Source organism: Podarcis pityusensis (genome assembly GCF_964106645.2).
Source record: "Podarcis pityusensis genome assembly, chromosome: 15".
Lineage (NCBI taxonomy): Eukaryota > Metazoa > Chordata > Lepidosauria > Squamata > Lacertidae > Podarcis > Podarcis pityusensis.
The window spans coordinates 44954881-44972647 of record NC_138040.1 but is presented as its reverse complement, the minus strand read 5'-3'; the positions used below and the strand labels follow the sequence as shown (position 1 = coordinate 44972647).

The window sequence follows — 17767 nt, the reverse complement described above, 5'->3', positions numbered from 1 at the left end:
TTTGTCTCACTTAAATGAGTATTTTTTTAAAAAAGAAAGAAAATGGCTTGTCCATTTTCTATTTGAAATATTTGATTTGTTCATACTGGAAAACTAAGAGCTACAAGTATGTTTCCACTTTGTACAGTTCTTTCCTAAACTGTTTCTGATAAGAGTATACAGCAATTTAGGATTTCAACACAAACTTTTTCTGCAGAGGGCACCTTTTTTTAATCAATTTCATCAGGTGTAACTGTCACAATGAGATCTTCGTTTCCTCGCCGTACAACAATGGAGAGGGTGTCACTGTTTTGAACAGTGTCTGTTACATCTCGGGTTGAAGTGACTGTTTTCCCATTAATTGCTATAATGACATCACCATCTTGCAAGCCAGCACTGCAACCAAAGACAGAAATGTTAAAATATAGGAAGCATTTGATTATGGCACACTTACTTTTTATTGTGGCCAAACTGTTAGATAGCCTTAGTTTCCCCTTATCAAGTACTCTTTCAGGTTGGCCCCTTCCTCCTACTGCACACATAACTTCTAAAAGAAGCACAGGTTGCTTTGGAAGAAGCACTGCAAGGACTCCTATCTTAGGAGAGACCTTACCACCTTTAGTGGCCATGTGTCAACATGGGAAGCTTTCAGAGTACTGGATGTCAGTACAAAACTTCTTTGGGCTAAAGGGAATTGTATGAACATCTGCCCTCAGGGCTGCATCACAGCTGTCCCTGTAATTCAGCATAGAAAGCGTGTGAGATGCAGTCACATTTTGACAGACAAGCACCTGGGGTGGAAGCAGCTGCCCAACATCTGTCCCCAGGAGAGTGCACTAGGGCTGGCGATAACTGGTTTTCAATATTGCAATATATCACCAGCTAAACATTGTGATATATCGATGTATCAAAAAAGGAAGAACTACGCAGAGGCAAATAGGACAATGTCCTGGCAACTGCTACTACTTAAGGGTCTAAAACTGATAAATTATTATACAGTGGTAAAGGTAAAGGGACCCCTGACCATTATACAGTGGTACCTTGGGTTAAATACTTAATTCGTTCCGGAGGTCTGTTCTTAACCTGAAACTGTTCTTAACCTGAAGCACCACTTTAGCTAATGGGGCCTCCTGCTGCCGCTGCGCCGCCAAAGCACGATTCCTGTTCTTATCCTGAAGCAAAGTTCTTAACCTGAAGCACTATTTCTGGGTTAGTAGAGTCTGTAACCTGAAGCGTGTGTAACCCGAGGTACCACTGTATTCACCTCATGGTACTTTCAGCAGCAGGCAAGCCAGAATGCATCCAAATGAGACTTTTGGTTTTGGGCTTGGCTACCAAATGGTGGTAATCAGAACAATCCAAAGTTTGGTGATGTGTCATAGCGAATACCAATGCTCTGGGACTTCCAGCAGGCCTGCTAGGAGGCGGCAGCGGCAGCAACAGCCTGGCAATGGCAGAATCAACGATTGGGGGGGGGTAGCAGTGGCAGTCTGGCAGTGGCACAATAATCAGCAGCCTGTGAAGCCTCACTTTGGTAGTGGACAGTGGCAGCAGAAGCGGTGGCAGCCTGCGAGGACTTGTTGCGGTGGCTGCAGTAGTGGTGACCTGCAAGACCTTGTGGCAGAGGCAAAAGCGACAATGGCCTGCAAGGCCTTGTCATGGCGGTGGCAGTAGTACTGTGAGGTGGCAGCAGCACTGTGAGGCCTTGCAGTTGTGGCAGAAGATGGCAGAAGCACTTCCGGAGGCGGCGCGAAACAGCAATGGCGGTCCTCCTCAGGCTCTGAAGAGGGGCTCCGCAGAAAAGGGTTACCTGCTGCGGCATAGCGGTGACCCATCAAGAAAAACCGCGGGCAGAGTGAGCCCGTGGCCGTGGGACTCGGCGGGCACCAGAAGCCCCCCCAGAAATGAAGAAGGAACCCCGTAAGGGGCTCCGGAACGTAGAAGGGGGAGCGGTGCTGTGAGTTCATCGCTCTTTCTGCGGAAGCGAAGCCGCGCAGCTGCTGCTGATGAGCGCCGACCTTTCTTCTTGAAACATCAGATTCAAAACAACATACCCGTGAGTAGGGATTATAAAATTTTCGGGACTAAAGTTTTAAATTTGGCTGAAAACGGGAGACGAGAAACAGGAAGTCCGTCTTCCGATTTTGCTTACAAGATCAAAGCAAAGATTTTGACAAGCGGGAAGCGCTTTAAAAGGGACTGTAAAAAGTTGGGACTACCGTGCACTAACTGAATTGACTTTGAAGGAAGAAAGTTAAGAATTGTTTTAAACTTACTGGGATTTAATTGGGACTTTCCTCTTGTGTGTGGATTATAAAGGTATGAGAAACCCGATCTCCGGGCTGCCAGACGTAAGAGAACTGTCAAATTGCGGAAACTGTAACTAAACTGAAAAGTGCTACTTTTGAGTGCTATAAATTGGATACAAACAGGGAAACTGTTTCCTGCATCCCTTTTTAAGATTTTGTTTAACTCAGAGAGAGCTCTACATTTTAAAGAAGGTAAGAAGAACTCTTATTTTAAACTACATGGAACTACAGGGACTTTAATGGCGGAAAAAGTTTCTTCTTTCTTTGGAACTACAGTGATACTCCCCCTAGAGGATTTTGGAGATATAATTGTATGAGAACTAAATTTTACTTTGACTCTCTGTCGTTTGACTGTTTACATTTTGGAACTGTGGTTCCCATGGGACAGTAGACAATTTGACCTTGACACATAGGCAGGTGTGGAATGAGTGGCTCAGGGAGAACAAGAGCAGCTAAAACGAAAGCAAAGCAAACAGTACAATTGGTTCAAACAACTTTGACTTCCCAACCACGCAGATCATCTGTCCCAGCTGTGCTGGGAACACAGGAGGGGGGAGTTGGGCAGCCAGTAACAGAAGATATGGCATCAGGAGGATCAGAAACAGTCTTAAAACAAATACTGGATCAACTGGCAATTCTAAATCAAAAGGTGGATGATCAATCAACAAAAATTGACCAAGCTACATCCTCGATTAATAAATTGACTGACCAGGTTGCCCAGCATACACAAGCAATTGGGAGTCTGCAAGGAGCAACGGCAGAAAATAGAAAACTGGCTGAGGAAGCCAGTCAAAAAGCAGAGGAAGCATATAAGAAGGTTGAGGAGATTAAGGTAGAAGTGAAGCCACTGCACAAACAGATTGGTGAACAACAGGCCTACCTGTCTATGGTCGAATTGAAAAATAGGGAAAATAATCTTAGATTGAGAGCTATTCCAGAACTTGAACAAGAAGACTTGATTGGCTATTTGACATCAGAATTTTCAAAGTTCTGGGGTATAGCAGAAGATAAGGACTTTAAAATCACAACTGCATTTAGATTGGGAAGAGTGGTAAGGAAGGACAGAGTTAGAGATTGTTTGATTACACTGAGATCTAAAGAGGAGAGAGACAAGATATTAGGCCTTCATTTTGGAAAATCACTTGTTATACAAGATAAAAGAGCAGAAATTTATAGAGATATTCCGAAACAACTCTTGGATCTTAGAGTTATCTACAAAGATTTAGCAAAATTACTGAGAGACAACACAATTCCTTACAGGTGGGAGTTTCCTCAAGGACTATCTTTTAGTTTCAAAGGAAAGAAGATTAAAATTAAAACACCAGAAGACCATCAAAAGTTCCTGAACGACCACGGAGAAGACCTACAAAAAGGGGCAGCAGCATCTTGGCCACCACCACCACCTGGAGTTGGACCAACTCCTAGACCCTCGGGAATAGAGGAAAAAGAAGATACGCCACTATAGACCTATCAAATTAATCCAGGATGTCTCTGCAGGTACTTAGTTGGAATATACATGGTGGGAATTCCCCGGAAAAAAGAAGAAGAATCTTTCATATTTTGAAAAAAGAACAATTAGACATTATATGCTTGCAAGAAACCCACGTGACTAGGCTCCACAGGAAAGTGCTAATTAATAAAAGATTAGGCCAGGAATTTATTTCTTCGGATAGAGTTAAGAAAAGAGGAGTGGTCATCTATGCAAAAGAGAGCCTGTCACCAAAATTCTTATTTAAAGACGAGCAAGGAAGAATTTTGGCGATTGAAATACAGACACAAGGAGAAAATTTTTTGATATTAGGAATATATGCACCAAATGAAGGGAAATCAGAATTTTATAAGAAGCTGCATGAGACGATGCTGGACTACATGGATTATACTAACATCATTATGATGGGAGACATGAATGGGGTGGTATCTACAAACATGGATAAGTCACAAAATCAAAACTTAACAAAAGATGGCAGACTACCTAAAACTTTCTTTGAATTAACCGACAATATGGACTTGATTGATATATGGAGGACAAAGAATCCCCTAGGTAAAGAAGGAACTTTCTTCTCTGAGGCCCATTTGTCATGGACAAGAATCGACCAAATATGGACAACTAGAGGGCTGGCACCGAAGACTAGAAAAGTGGAAATCTGCCCAAAAACCTGCTCCGACCATAATGCTTTGAAAGTGGAATTGAGACTAACTCCAACCGGCTCCTTTAGATGGAAAATGAATGACACCCTATTAAGAGATCAGGAGATTGTGAAGAAGGCCCAAAAAACTTTAAAAGACTATTTTGAAATAAACTTGAACACTACGGTGGAAAAAAGAACAGTCTGGGACGCAAGTAAGGCAGTTATGAGAGGGTTTCTGATACAACAGAATACGATTAAGAAAAGACTCTGGAGTGAAAAAAAGGATAAAATTTTAGAGAAGATAAGAGATGGAGAGAAAAAATTCAGAACAAAACCAAAGTCGAGAGAGGTGCTGAGAGAAATCAAATTCCATCAAGCACAATATTCGAAATTGATAAATCAAGAAATTGAATGGAAAATTAAACAAATGAAGCAAAGATCATTTGAATCAGCAAATAAATGTGGGAAACTGCTAGCATGGCAGTTGAAAAAGAGACAAAAATTGAATACAGTTACTAATCTAGAGATTGAAGGGAGAAATGTTCAGAAACCAGAAGAAATTAGAAAGTGTTTCCAGAGATATTTTAAGGAACTTTATACACAGGGGCCACAGAAAGAAACTGAGATAGACCAATTTTAAAAAATTAATGGACTATCAAAACTAACACAGGAAAAAAGAACAATCCTGAATTGTAAAATAACACAACAGGAAATCGAGGGTGCCATTCAGAATATGCAACTAGGTAAATCTCCAGGCCCAGATGGACTTACCTCCAAATACTATAAGACATTAAAAGACTATTTGATATTACCGCTAATGGAGGTCTGTAATCAGATTATGGAGGGGAAGAGGGCACCGGAAACGTGGAAAGAAGCTTTCATCACACTGATACCTAAATTAGAAACTGAAAAGACTCAACTTAAGAACCGTCCCATCTCACTCCTAAATGTGGATTACAAAATTTTTGCGGATATTTTGGCAAGTAGACTTAAAAAAGTACTTAATGAAGTAATTCATAAGGACCAGGCAGGCTTTCTCCCAGGGAGACATTTGTTTGATAATACTAGGAACATTATTGATATTTTGGAACTTTTACAAACTAATATCAATACGAAAGCTGTGCTAATTTTTATTGATGCGGAGAAGGCCTTTGATAATATTTCCTGGATGTTTATGAAGAGAAACTTGGAAGGGATGGGAGTGGGACGGGGGTTTGAAAATGGAATAGAAGCAATTTATTCAGAGCAAAAAGCTAAGTTGATAGTGAACAATGTGGTGACAGAGGAGTTCAAAATTGAAAAAGGGACACGACAGGGGTGCCCACTATCCCCTCTTTTATTTATTTCAGTCCTGGAGGTGCTTTTGAACACAATTAGGGAGGACCGGTTGGTGCAAGGAATACAGGTCGGAGTGAAACAATATAAACTGAAAGCTTTTGCAGATGACTTGGTTTTAACATTACAGGAGCCAGAATCTAGTACAAAAAGAGCTTTAGAACTGATCCATGAATTTGGTCGGGTGGCGGGTTTTAAGTTGAACAAGCAAAAAACTAAGGTTTTGGCAAAAAATTTGACATCTATAGAAATAGATGGGTTTCAGAAAGAGACAGAACTGAATGTGGTTAAAAAAGTGAAATACCTAGGGGTTCATTTGTCTGCTAAAAATTTGAATTTATTTAAAGATAATTATGAAAAATGTTGGTTGGAAATCAAAAAAGATTTGGAAATTTGGTCAAGACTGAAACTTTCCTTGTTGGGTCGAATTGCAGCTATAAAAATGAATGTATTGCCGAAAATGTTATTTCTGTTTCAAACTCTACAGGTTGTGGACAGAGTGGAATGTTTTGGAAAGTGGCAGAAGGATATCTCTAAGTTTGTTTGGCAGGGCAAAAAGCCCCGGATAAAGTTTAAAATACTAACTGATTCAAAAGAAAGAGGGGGGTTTGCCCTGCCAGACCTGAGGGTATATTATGAAGCAGCGGCCTTCTGCTGGATGAAAGATTGGTTGCTCCTTGAGAACACTGATGTCCTAGATCTGGAAGGGTTTGATAATGCTTTTGGTTGGCATGCATATTTGTGGTACGACAAGGTAAAAATCCATAAAATGTTTAAAAACCATATTGTCAGAAGAGCAATATTTATGGTCTGGATAAAATACAAAGACTTACTAGAGGGTAAGACCCCGAGGTGGCTATCACCAGTGGAGGCCAAGGCTCGAAAAAGACTCAATACAGAGGCCAATTGGCCGAAATATTGGGAAATAATTGAAAAAATTGGAGACAATTGGAAGTTGCAGAGCTTTGAAAAATTAAAGAATAGGGTGCAAGACTGGTTTCATTATGCTCAAATTCAAGAGCTTTTTAAATTGGATAAAAAAACAGGATTCCAGGTGGAAAAATCGAAATTAGAGACAGAGTTGTTGGAACCTAGGACTAAGGTACTTTCAAGAATGTATAACTTGCTGCTTAAATGGAACACACAGGATGAGACAGTTAAATCAGCCATGATAAAATGGGCTCAGGATATTGGGCATAACATTATGTTTGAGGACTGGGAAAGGTTATGGACCACCGGAATGAAATTCACGGCATGTAATGCCTTGAAGGAAAACATTATGAAAATGATATATAGGTGGTACATGACCCCAGTCAAGCTTGCTAAGATATATCACCTGTCTGATAATAAATGTTGGAAATGTAAGGAGGTTGAAGGGACATTCTTTCACCTCTGGTGGACCTGCCCAAAAGTGAAGACCTTCTGGGAAGTGATTTACAATGAGTTAAAAAAGGTATTTAGATATACCTTTCCCAAGAAACCAGAGGCCTTCCTTCTGGGCATTGTAGACCAGAAAGTGTCAAAGAAGGACAAAACCTTTTTTATGTATGCAACTACAGCAGCAAGAATCTTAATTGCAAAGTACTGGAAGACACAAGATCTACCCACACTGGAAGAGTGGCAGACGCAATTGATGGACTATATGGAATTGGCAGAAATGACTGGCAGAATCCGTGATCTGGGAGAAGAAACAATGGAAGGACTGGAAAAAATTTAAGGATTATTTGCAAAAACATTATAAGCTGTATGAATGTTAAGAATGTGCATGATTTGGAAATTATAGCTTCAGCTACTAGATTTGATGAATTGGAAATTAAGTTATAAGAAAGACAAGGTAGAAACGTGAAGTAACTTTATTATGTTTATTTTAAGGTATAAGTATTTGGGAAATAGCATTTTGAACTTAGAAACATAATATCTGAAAGATACAGTAAGGTATGAAACAAGGTAACAAATTGCTGATGTTTTTATTGTAAAGAACGCAGGGTCTGGAAGATGTGGGGAAGTCCGATTAGATTGGCAAAAATGGTTTGGAAAGTTGGTTCTTTTTATATTCCTTTTTCTTTTCTTTCTTTATTCTCTCTTTTTTGTATTACACTATTGACTTTGTATAAGAAAATCTAATAAAATATTTATAAAAAAAAAAAAAAGAAGAAGATGGCAGAAGCAGAGGTGGCCTGCAAGACCTCATTAAGGCAGGCTGCCACAGCTTCTGCCATCGCCTACCACTACTGCCAGGAGAGCTTGCAGGCCACCGCCACTTCTTGCCACCATGGTGAGGCCTTGCAAGCTCCACTGCTGGTGTTGCCATGAGGCCTCGCAGGCTGCCACTACTATTGGTGCAATGCGTTGCCGCTGCAAGACCTTGCAAGATGCCACTGCTACTTCTGCCCTCTCCCGTTGTCGCCATGAGGGCTTGCAGACTACCACTGATTGTGCCGCCACTGTGAGGCCTTGCAGGTTGTCACCGCTTTGCCGACATGTACTGCGGTAAGCTGTTTCTGTCTCCTAGCAGGCCTGCTGGCAGTCCCAGATTTTTTGTATTCACTGTGACTCATCACCGTACTTTGGAGTGTCCTGAGTGCCATCATTTGGATGTATTTTGGCTTGCCTGCTGCTGAAACTGTGTGTGTGATGATCGAAAATATTGCCATTTATCTGTTTTAGTCCCCTAAGTAGTAGCAGTTGCCAGGACATTGATAACACTGTAGTGTTTAGCTGGTGAGTTAGCGTGATGTTTAGTTGGTGAGTTATTGCCTAGCCCTTACACACATTGTGATTCGCAATCTATTGCCAGCTCAAATATGGAACAACACAATGAACTTCAAACTGGTTTTGGCTGATATATCAACATATTGCCCAGCCTAGTGTACACCCAGATTATTAGGTTTTGTTTTAATTTTGCTTTAAAAGTGTTACTGTAAAACCACCTTAAGTTTGTTCTAAAGTTGGAAACATAGTTTGCACACTTTGTGATCTTCACTCAGGCCTTTCTCTGTACAGCAGCCTTCCCCAGCCCAGTGTCTTCCAGATGTTTTGGACTACATCTCCAGCAGCTGGTACTGATGGGAAGCTGTTGTCCAAAACACCTGCAGGCTGTTAAGACACCCTTTCTACAGGGAACTCTTCTACAGCTGCCTCAGGCTGCCCTAGTTTCCTGCCCGCCTTGGGGATTAACATTCACAGAGGGGTCTAAGTGGGTAGGCTGTCCCTGGGCTATTTCCTATCTAATTATTCCTGCTCCTAGAAGACTCGTGTGAGCCATGGTTATGCAAACAGTTTAGTAAATGCACCTCTGTACAAATCTTCATAAAGAATATAGTATTTCTCTCTCTCTTTTTTAATCCCATGGGGAACAGGGAATTGGATGCAATAACAGCTCACTCACTGGCTTCAGCAAGACCCCCTCATAATAAAGTTTGTGCCTCTGCTCAGATAGGCAAACAGAGCAGCCTGGTGAGGACTGGTACCACTTGCCTAGGATGGCTTTTACCTCTTCAAGAATATGCTTGACCCTTATGCACAACCTGAACCACCATAACAAACGCTGCAGCCAGCCTTAGCTAAGCGCTGCACTGGTGCAAAGCCAGAGTGCACTCTTCAAAAATCAGCTGCCCCCGTCTATCTCTTGAGTAGGGCTTTCAGCAGGTGTGGAGAATCATAGCCCCCCCCCCCAATGTTGCTGAACTAAACAGCAGGGCACTTGCTTTGCAATATGTCCAGTGTTTAATGCAGGTAACACAACATACACCGTTACGCTGTTATTAAAACATAGTTCACTACTGGGTTTAAGGGACTTAAATCAATGCATGAAATATGGGGGGGGGGGGGTGCTGAACAAAGCTGACTTATAGCACAGGTGTGTCCCTGTGGCCAAGATCCAGTTCTGTGCTGCAATTTTGTTTTTGTTTTTTAACATTTTCTGCAAGAACTTGGGTAGCACCGTATTATCATTGCAGAGAAAGTGTGTGTGAGAGCAGCATTTCTAAATCAGAAACATTCCCAGAGAAGCAAGGCAAGCACTCTTACTTTCTATCCAATCCCAATAGTATATGGGTGGGTAGAAATTAATATTTTACCTTGCAGCTGCTGTTCCTTGAATCACTTCGTAGACATAGACACCCGAGCTCAGGTCTGGGAAATCCCTGTCCCGCCGTCTCAGTTCACGGATGAGACTAAGGGAAAAGATCAGGACAGTATAGTCAATCAGGTGGTCTACCCACTAAATGCAGAAATCCCAAATCTAATCAAAACACTGTAGGTGTTTAGCAGCACAACTGAGGTGAGTATAACAAGCCATGGCCTCCCCCAACCCCTCCCCCCACAACTGGTGATAGTGCTGCCAGGAAACATCCCTGCCAGCAGGGGACAATACATGGGCATTGGTGGTGGGTGTGAGGAGACTGCACACCCTTCACTAGTTTGAATTTGTCTGGGGAGGTGGGGTGCCCTACTGCAGCTTGAAAGAGGAACACTGAGGACATCACCACCGTCAACATTTCCCCAAGTTCTACCTATTGAGCAAATATTAAGTTTCCCGCTTAAGCTGTTTTAGGGACTAGGTGGGAAATAATGGTTTAAGGGGCAGGTTACAGAACAGGTCCTGAGTGACCACTGGCAAATGAGTACTCAAATAACTTTATTTGGGGGGGCTTCAGTCATGCAATACTAACATGAACTTGGCCTAACACAGAGGCCAGGCGGGAGCCACACAGGTGAAAGACGGGGATGTGGGACTGAAGACTTACTTGAAAGTGAGAGGGAGCATTCGGAGTCCCAGGTATTTTTTCTTGGGTCTGATCTTCCCTAGAGAGACATGAGAGTTAGAAGCATTCTCAACAAAGTCATGAAAAGAAAGGACAGGTTGGGTCTGGCCCCCTCTCTTTCTCTGTGTACACAAAGGCCTAAACAAGCAGGTGTCCCCTGCTCTGCACTCAAAAAAAGGACAGAGGGATTGTGTGAACTAGACAGAAGGTTCTCTGATAGCCTTAAAAACACGTCTATTCATAAGAAAGTGGGAATCTCCTTTCCAGGGATTCAGAGAAGAGTCTTTACCTGCTCTGCCTGGAGATGTTGGCAATTGATCCTGGGGTGCAAAGCAGTTGCTCTCCCGCTGAGTTACAGCCGTTTCTACTGCCTACAGGGAGTGTCTGCGTGGGAGCCCTACCTCACAAAACAAGAAGCAGGCTTCCTATTACCTTTCATGTAGCGATTGTGATAATCTTCCAGGAACTGGCGGATTCTATCAGAGGGGATGGCAAAGGAGATGCCGGCTGTGACCTTCAGGGTGTTCATTCCAATGACTTCACCATCCTAATGGAAAGAGAGCAGCTGCTGTGGCCAAATGGAAGGATTTCCATCCCCTTTCACACCTTTTTTCTCTTATCACATTATTTCCTTTATAAATGTATTATTTTTTTTAAATACACACAAAAAATACAGATAGTGGCTAGTGGAAGAATGATAAAAAAAACACACTTTAAGTTTAGATAAAAATGAGAGGTGAGAAACAATAAAATAATATCTTACCAAGTTTACCAATGGCCCTCCAGAATTCCCATACTGCAAAAGAGAACAGAATTGAAGAGGGGGTTAATCAATGCATTCCAAATCCACTTCTTACAGAATTCACAGGTGATGGAACATTTGCCAGTGCGCTTCCAAAGAGTTTACAGCCCATTTTGCCTACAATCATCAGAATTTTCTTAGGTTTGTAGTGTGTTAAGTCACTCTCTAAAAAAGCCCCAGCCTCTGACTGACTTGGCTTCAGCTTCTCAACCATCTGCTCCCACCCCAGGCCCCACCTGTGCTTCTGTGCACTCATGGAAACAGTTTCTCCTATAGAACTTAAGGTCCCTGACAAACACATTTCAAAGAAGCAAAAATGTATATGTAAATATGTGCCTGCCTGAATATCCAAGTGGGTCAGAACAGATCCCCCATCCCTGGCAGGGCCGCACTTGCTTGTCAACACGACACAATGTCAGAGGACCCATTTTTCTCTTGCAGCACGGCAAATTGTACAACCATGGAAACTCAAAGGTCAAGCAAGCATTGCTTGAAGTTACTGCTGGTTGGTGCTGACTTGAAGCCCCCCTTGGGCAGGGTCCCCACTGGTCTCAGCAGGCTTGAAGTAGCTGCCAATCAGGTGATTTGTGCTGCTTCAAGCTCCATTTCCTGGCAGGGCTTGGATGCGCTATGGAGCTCCCCGTGGATATCTCATTGGGCAGGCTGTCACTGGCAACCGGCTGACTGGTGCAAACGACAAGCCTCTTTTCCAAGGAACTATCAGAAGACCCTTTAAGGCTCCCAATGGCATGTTGGCAGTCCTACAGGTATTATGACGTTGAGGTGGGGCAGGGGAGTGTGGTTTTGAGGGAAACTCAGGGGCCAAATTTGGCTTGGAGGCTAGAGGTTCCCCAAGCCTCAAAGAATCCCTCCTCATTCATTTCTACCCACTGCAAGATCAAAGAGAAGGCGGGCATGCATGCAAGACAGAAGGAGAAACCCAAGAAGAATGGCAAACCAAAACTCCACCAAACCTCCTGGCAGCAATGCTACTGACTGCCCCATTTGAGCTGGAGGAGCATCTCCCCCCCCCCCGAGTCTCTTACATTTATAATGGCGTCAGTCTGGATGTATTCCATGTCAGAGTCCTTAAGGCCAAGCTCCTTCCCATCTCTCTGCGTGCTGCTCACAATTCCCGTTGTCACGGTGTTTTGCAGGGAGAAAGGGCTGCCCAGAGCCACCACAAACTCCCCAGGACGCAGCTCAGAGGACTTGCCCAGCAGGAGGACTGGGAGGGCCATCTGCACAGGGTTTAAAATATGGTTTTTATTTTTTAAAGGGGTCACTCACCTGGTCCCCTGTGGCAATTCAGACTAGTTTGTAGGCAGAGAAGCTACCATTGTTTCTTCCTGCCCATAAGTAGCTAGTGTGTGGACCGGCAGGCTTGAGAGGCAGCAGTTGTAGTAGTGGCCTTCTTCGATTCTGCTCTCTCAAATACCAGCCCAGTTTATGGAATGAATTCTGCCACCCTCTTTACACCACTGTAATATGACAAGAAAGAGTCTGAGCCTTGGGGGTTTCTTGTCCTGCTGAGAAACAAAGCCGTTCTCACCTGGGGGTCTATTTTGATCAGGGCGATGTCCAGTTTGTGGTCAACATCTTTCACCTTGGCATCAAACTGGTGGCCATTCTGGAGCTCCACTTTGATCCTATGCTTGTTGGTGAGAACATGGGCGTTGGTGAGGATCAGGCCATCCTCGGACACAATGAAGCCCGAACCGCTGGATACCAGGACTTCTTTGTTTGTGTAAGGTGACCTGCCACAGGGTCACACAGAGTCGAATTCACTACCGCTAGCCACAAAATCTGCATTCATTCATTTATCATTTCAATTTGTATCCCACCCTTCCTCTCAAAGCCCAGCCACAGATTAATACAATTAAAAATAAAATTAAGGCATGTTTAAAACAGGTAAAAACAAAGGTCTGAGCAATGAGGCTGGAGATATAGCATGTTTAGAGCAGTGAGACTGTTTACCCTGCCAACAAATCAGTCCAAATGTAACCTTTCCTTCCCTGTGACAAGCTTGGGGCAAGTACAGTATGAGGGAGAAACATATCCACTTCAATGGGAAAAAGCGAGCAATGCAGGAGTCTGACTGGCCAGCATCTGTCATGCCACCAACATACCTATGTTACATAACAATTTTGCAACATCCATAAAAATGTTTGCTTTTTTTTTTTAAAAAAGTAAGAAAATAGCATGAGGTGAAAGCTGAATGCATGAAAAAAAAAACACGACCAAACATACCATGTGTCTTAAAAACTGTTTGGCCTGTCCAGGAGGAAAAACAAGACTCACACATTTCACCCAGCATCTCTCATCTTGCTGGAAGGTCTGCACGTTGCAGAAACTTGCAAAATCAGGACAAATCTAGGCTTATGCTGGAAGTGAAGAGCCTGCTCTGCAAATACTGTATCTGTCCTACTCTTTAGCTTTGGATTAACAAAATACAAATAGGTACCAAAAACACCTGAAGCCAGCCCTGTTTAGGGAAGTTTTTAATGTTTGATATTTTATCGCTTTTTAAATATTCTGTTGGGAGCCACTCAGAGTGGCTGGGGAAATCCAGCCAGATGGGCGGGGTATGTATGTAATGTATGTATGTATAAATAAATAAATATTAACAACAACAAACTTTCCATACAAGACAGCAGAGGAGAGGAGAGGAGAGGAGAGGAGAGGAGAGGAGAGGAGAGGAGGATGACCTTCACACTGCAAATCATATTTAAGAGGAAAGCTCTTAAGGCATATGAGCTTCTGCAAATCTAACTAATTCCCATATAACATCCATGTTTGTACCACTCAATAGTTCAAAGTTTGATATAAAAACAAGAAAATAAAGGAAAGTGATGCAGCTCAGTGACCAGGTACATGTTTTGCTTGCAGAAGGTCCCAAGTTGAGTCTCCAGGTGGCTGATGGGGTCTTCTGGAGCTAAACAAGACTTTGGTCATAATCCAATACAGTGGAACCTCGGGTTACATATGCTTCAGGTTACAGACTTCGCTAACCCAGAAATAGTACCTCGGGTTAAGAACTTTGCTTCAGGATGAGAACAGAAATTGTGCTCTGGCAGCCCCATTAGCTAAAGTGGTGCTTCAGGTTAAGAACAGTTTCAGGTTAAGAATGGACCTCCGGAACGAATTAAGACGAATTAAGTACTTAACCCGAGGTACCACTGTACTAAACTATATGCTTAAGCCCATTGATTATGACATTATGCCTATTGAAAGCTGTTTCAGATCTGCTCCTAAGTTATCCATGCATAGTACTTCTGACTATACTATATCCTATCAGACAATAACTCAAATAAAAATTAAGCCAAGCTTTAATCAGGGCAGTCAGCTAATGGAAATATTTGCCTTCAAATTGCTTAGTAATCCTAAAATCAAGCAGTGGATCTATTTCCCTGTCAAAAGCTCTTCTAGGTGGAAGATAACGTATCAGTAAAATTTAATTAATTCCCATCCATCCTCATTTGAGGGCAATGGAGAGAAATTAATTACACCAGCTCCATGCTGGTGCGGCCTGAGAGGAATGGATTTACTTTGGATTACGGAGATCCACCATCAGCTCTGCCTTGCCCTTCAAATGCCCAGTTTGAAGCTCTCAAGAAAGATCTCAGGGGCCACACCAAGGCAGTGCTTTTCTGCTGGCAGAGGGCACCTCCACCATCTCCTAAAACCCTCCAGCAGGAATCACTAGGCAGTTAACGTTGCAGCCTCAATCAAGTGCCTTCATATTACATAGCTTAGTTGCACTTTGCAGGCTTTGTTGAGCAATCAGATGGATTAATTGATTAAAAATAATATTTGTACTGACTGGAAAGGTGCCTCTGAACTGGGAAACTTTTTTTAAAAAAATTGATGGTTTCTGATTTCTAAAAACCCCAATGGCCATATTAGAAAAGGCATTCTCTCTCACATTGCATGGTGCCCTGCTGCCGCACAACCATGCATTGTTTAAAATATGGTTACATTATTCAAAAACTGTTTTTATTTACAAACAAATGTATGCAGATTCAATTGATTCATTAATCGTTTAAAACTCATATGATGAACTGACCAAGATTTCTTAAACCAAGTGACCAAGGTTCAATATGCTGCTGTAATAAAATAAAACAAAAGTGTGCAAGCCGTGATGACTATGTCTTAAGCATCGCCACACAAGACCACCCTTCCCCCAGGCTGAAAATGGCCTCATTCACTGCTTTGGCTGAAGCTCCTGGCTTTAAAGCAGGCATAGGCAAACTCAGCCCTCCAGATGTTTTGGGACTACAACTCCCATCATCCCTGACCACTGGTCCTATTAGCTAGGGATGATGGGAGTTGTAGTCCCAAAACATCTGGAGGGCCGAGTTTGCCTATGCCTGCTTTAAAGAGCTGGGAGAGGCAGCTCCCATAGCGCCACAGTTGACCAAGGAATAACCTCTGCAAAAAAAGTTAATGGGCAGACAAGTGGCTAATTTCTCCCTCTAACTAATGGAGCTTACCTGCGGAAGAGTTCCAAGTGCACGACGGCAGGAGCAATCTTCTCCACCACGTCAGCAATAAAGTTGAACTTGTACCGCAGACTGTTGGGGTCCACAAGACCTGTGAAGCAAGGGATGTGTCTGGCACTTGTCCAATACAAAGTTGGATCTCAACATGCTCTGCAAGCAGGGACAGGCAAACTTCAGACTGGCAGGATATATTTTGTTTTTATACTGGATCCCAGAGAGCCTCTAGCTGGAGCAAGATGCAAGAGAGCAGCGGAATGGCAACATATTCTTAGAAATATGGAGCAAGGGGCCTCTGGGCATATGCTTAGCCCAGGCATTTGTTTTCAGTCCTGTCACATGAAAAGCCACTCCTGGTTTTCCGCTACAGCTGCTTTCTTTCAAAATTAGGGAGCTGAGAGGAGTCTTGCTTACCTACTGTAAATCACTACAAGGCTATTGATAGATCCACTCTCCCCTGCTCTACAGCAGAGGTTCCCAAACTCCACTCCAGCCCCACCCCATGGACCACTTAAAAATCATTTAATGATTTTTCTGTCTGTTGCAGCAACTGTAATGTACATTGTATTTAACTGTATTACAATTAATAATATGAAGATTAAAGATTAATATGCACTACAACAAATGTGCCATCTCCCATGTTCAGCCACAAAGCCAGACATGTCACAGAACACCTGGATGAAGTTTGCAGACCAAGTGTGGTCCATAGACCATGGATTGAGATTGCCTGCTCTACAGTCTAGAGTCTGCACCTGACACAAAAGAAATACACAAAGGACACATAAAGTGTATGCAGAAAGGATCAAAGTGGATCAGATTTTATTGGATTGCAACTCCCCTCATCCCTAGCCAGGAACTATCCTAGCTGATGGGAACTGTAATACCTGTGCCAAACTCTGAAGAGTACCTAGGTAGAAAAGGCTGCTGCAGGCAACCTTGGGTTAACTAGAGGAAAAGTGCAAACTTCTAGAACAGCTTCCTAAGGGAGTCAGTTCATAGGGGACAGATTCCTTCCTTTTTGCAACATTTGAATAAGCTAAGAATTCACTTCTAGCATTTGCAGGAAAAGAGGAGCCCAAAATTCTAACTTGGGGCTCAGCAGTTGAGACGACGTCACCTCAAGCAATCCATCCATAAATTCAGCCGCCCGTCCCCCAAATGGCTTCACAGACGTTCCTCTTCTGAGGACTCTGCACTTGTTCGCGAGTGGCTGAAGCCGGGAGCGGACTCCGCTGAGAAGCGTAAGGCTCGAGTCGGTAGATGATCTGCCGACAGTCCAGCCCCGGGTTGCCCCCGAGAACAACCCGCCGCCGGGCAGCAGCTCCCCGCCCTGCTGTCTCCCCGGCAGCTGGCCTTCCCAGGTCGACTGCCGGCTCTCCCTCCTCGGCCAACCCGACTGCTGCTTTGAAAGCTCTCCCAGCCCGGGCATCTCGCCGGGTTGCGCACCTTTTTCTCCGCAGCCGCCCTTCTGGACGGCGATGACAGGCAGCTCCCTCCGACGGCCGGCCTGCTGGTTCTCGGCGCGCAGGTGGCACAGGCTCCGGTAGGTGCGCCCGTCACTGCCGCACACGGCCAGCGGGGACTCGGCGCACCAGCAGGTGCCGCGCGCGCCGCCTCCGCCCGGCGGCCTCCGGCAGGCGAGTCCGCGGGCGCAGCGCCCGCCCGGGGCGCACGGCTGCCCTTCCCCGCCCGCGCACTCCCAGCAGCAGCCGCAGCGGTCGGGCCGCAGCTCCCCGCCGGCCGCCGAGCAGGCCAGCGCCGAGCGCCCGGGGCAGCGCTCCGGCTCGCACGTCGGCGGGCAGGGCGGCGACGGGGCGGCCGCCACGGCCAGCAGCGCCCCCAGCAGCCAGCGGAGCCGCGGAGCCGCCATGGCCAAGAAGGGGCCCACCTCTGCTCGACGGCCGCGCCGACGGCGCCTTATAGCCCGGGCGGGCGGGGAAAGGGAGGC

General features: G+C 44.2%; 2 protein-coding genes across 2 annotated transcripts in view; one reads left to right on the top strand and one right to left on the bottom strand.

The window, feature by feature from the left end:
* The window catches only part of LOC308464206 (craniofacial development protein 2-like), a gene marked incomplete at its 3' end in the record, with an annotated part of 461435 nt that overhangs the window by 94498 nt on the left and 349170 nt on the right, over positions 1 to 17767 (top strand). The gene's annotated exons all lie outside the window — the stretch shown is intronic.
* Positions 186 to 17689, bottom strand: HTRA4 (HtrA serine peptidase 4; the record flags this gene model as incomplete). Its single annotated transcript, XM_080983340.1, has 9 exons — positions 186 to 375; positions 9832 to 9927; positions 10501 to 10558; positions 10951 to 11065; positions 11282 to 11314; positions 12367 to 12561; positions 12873 to 13077; positions 15814 to 15913; positions 17266 to 17689. The coding sequence occupies 9 exons, from the start codon at positions 17687 to 17689 to the stop codon at positions 210 to 212; spliced, it is 1392 nt and encodes a 463-aa protein (XP_080839466.1). The 3' UTR covers positions 186 to 209.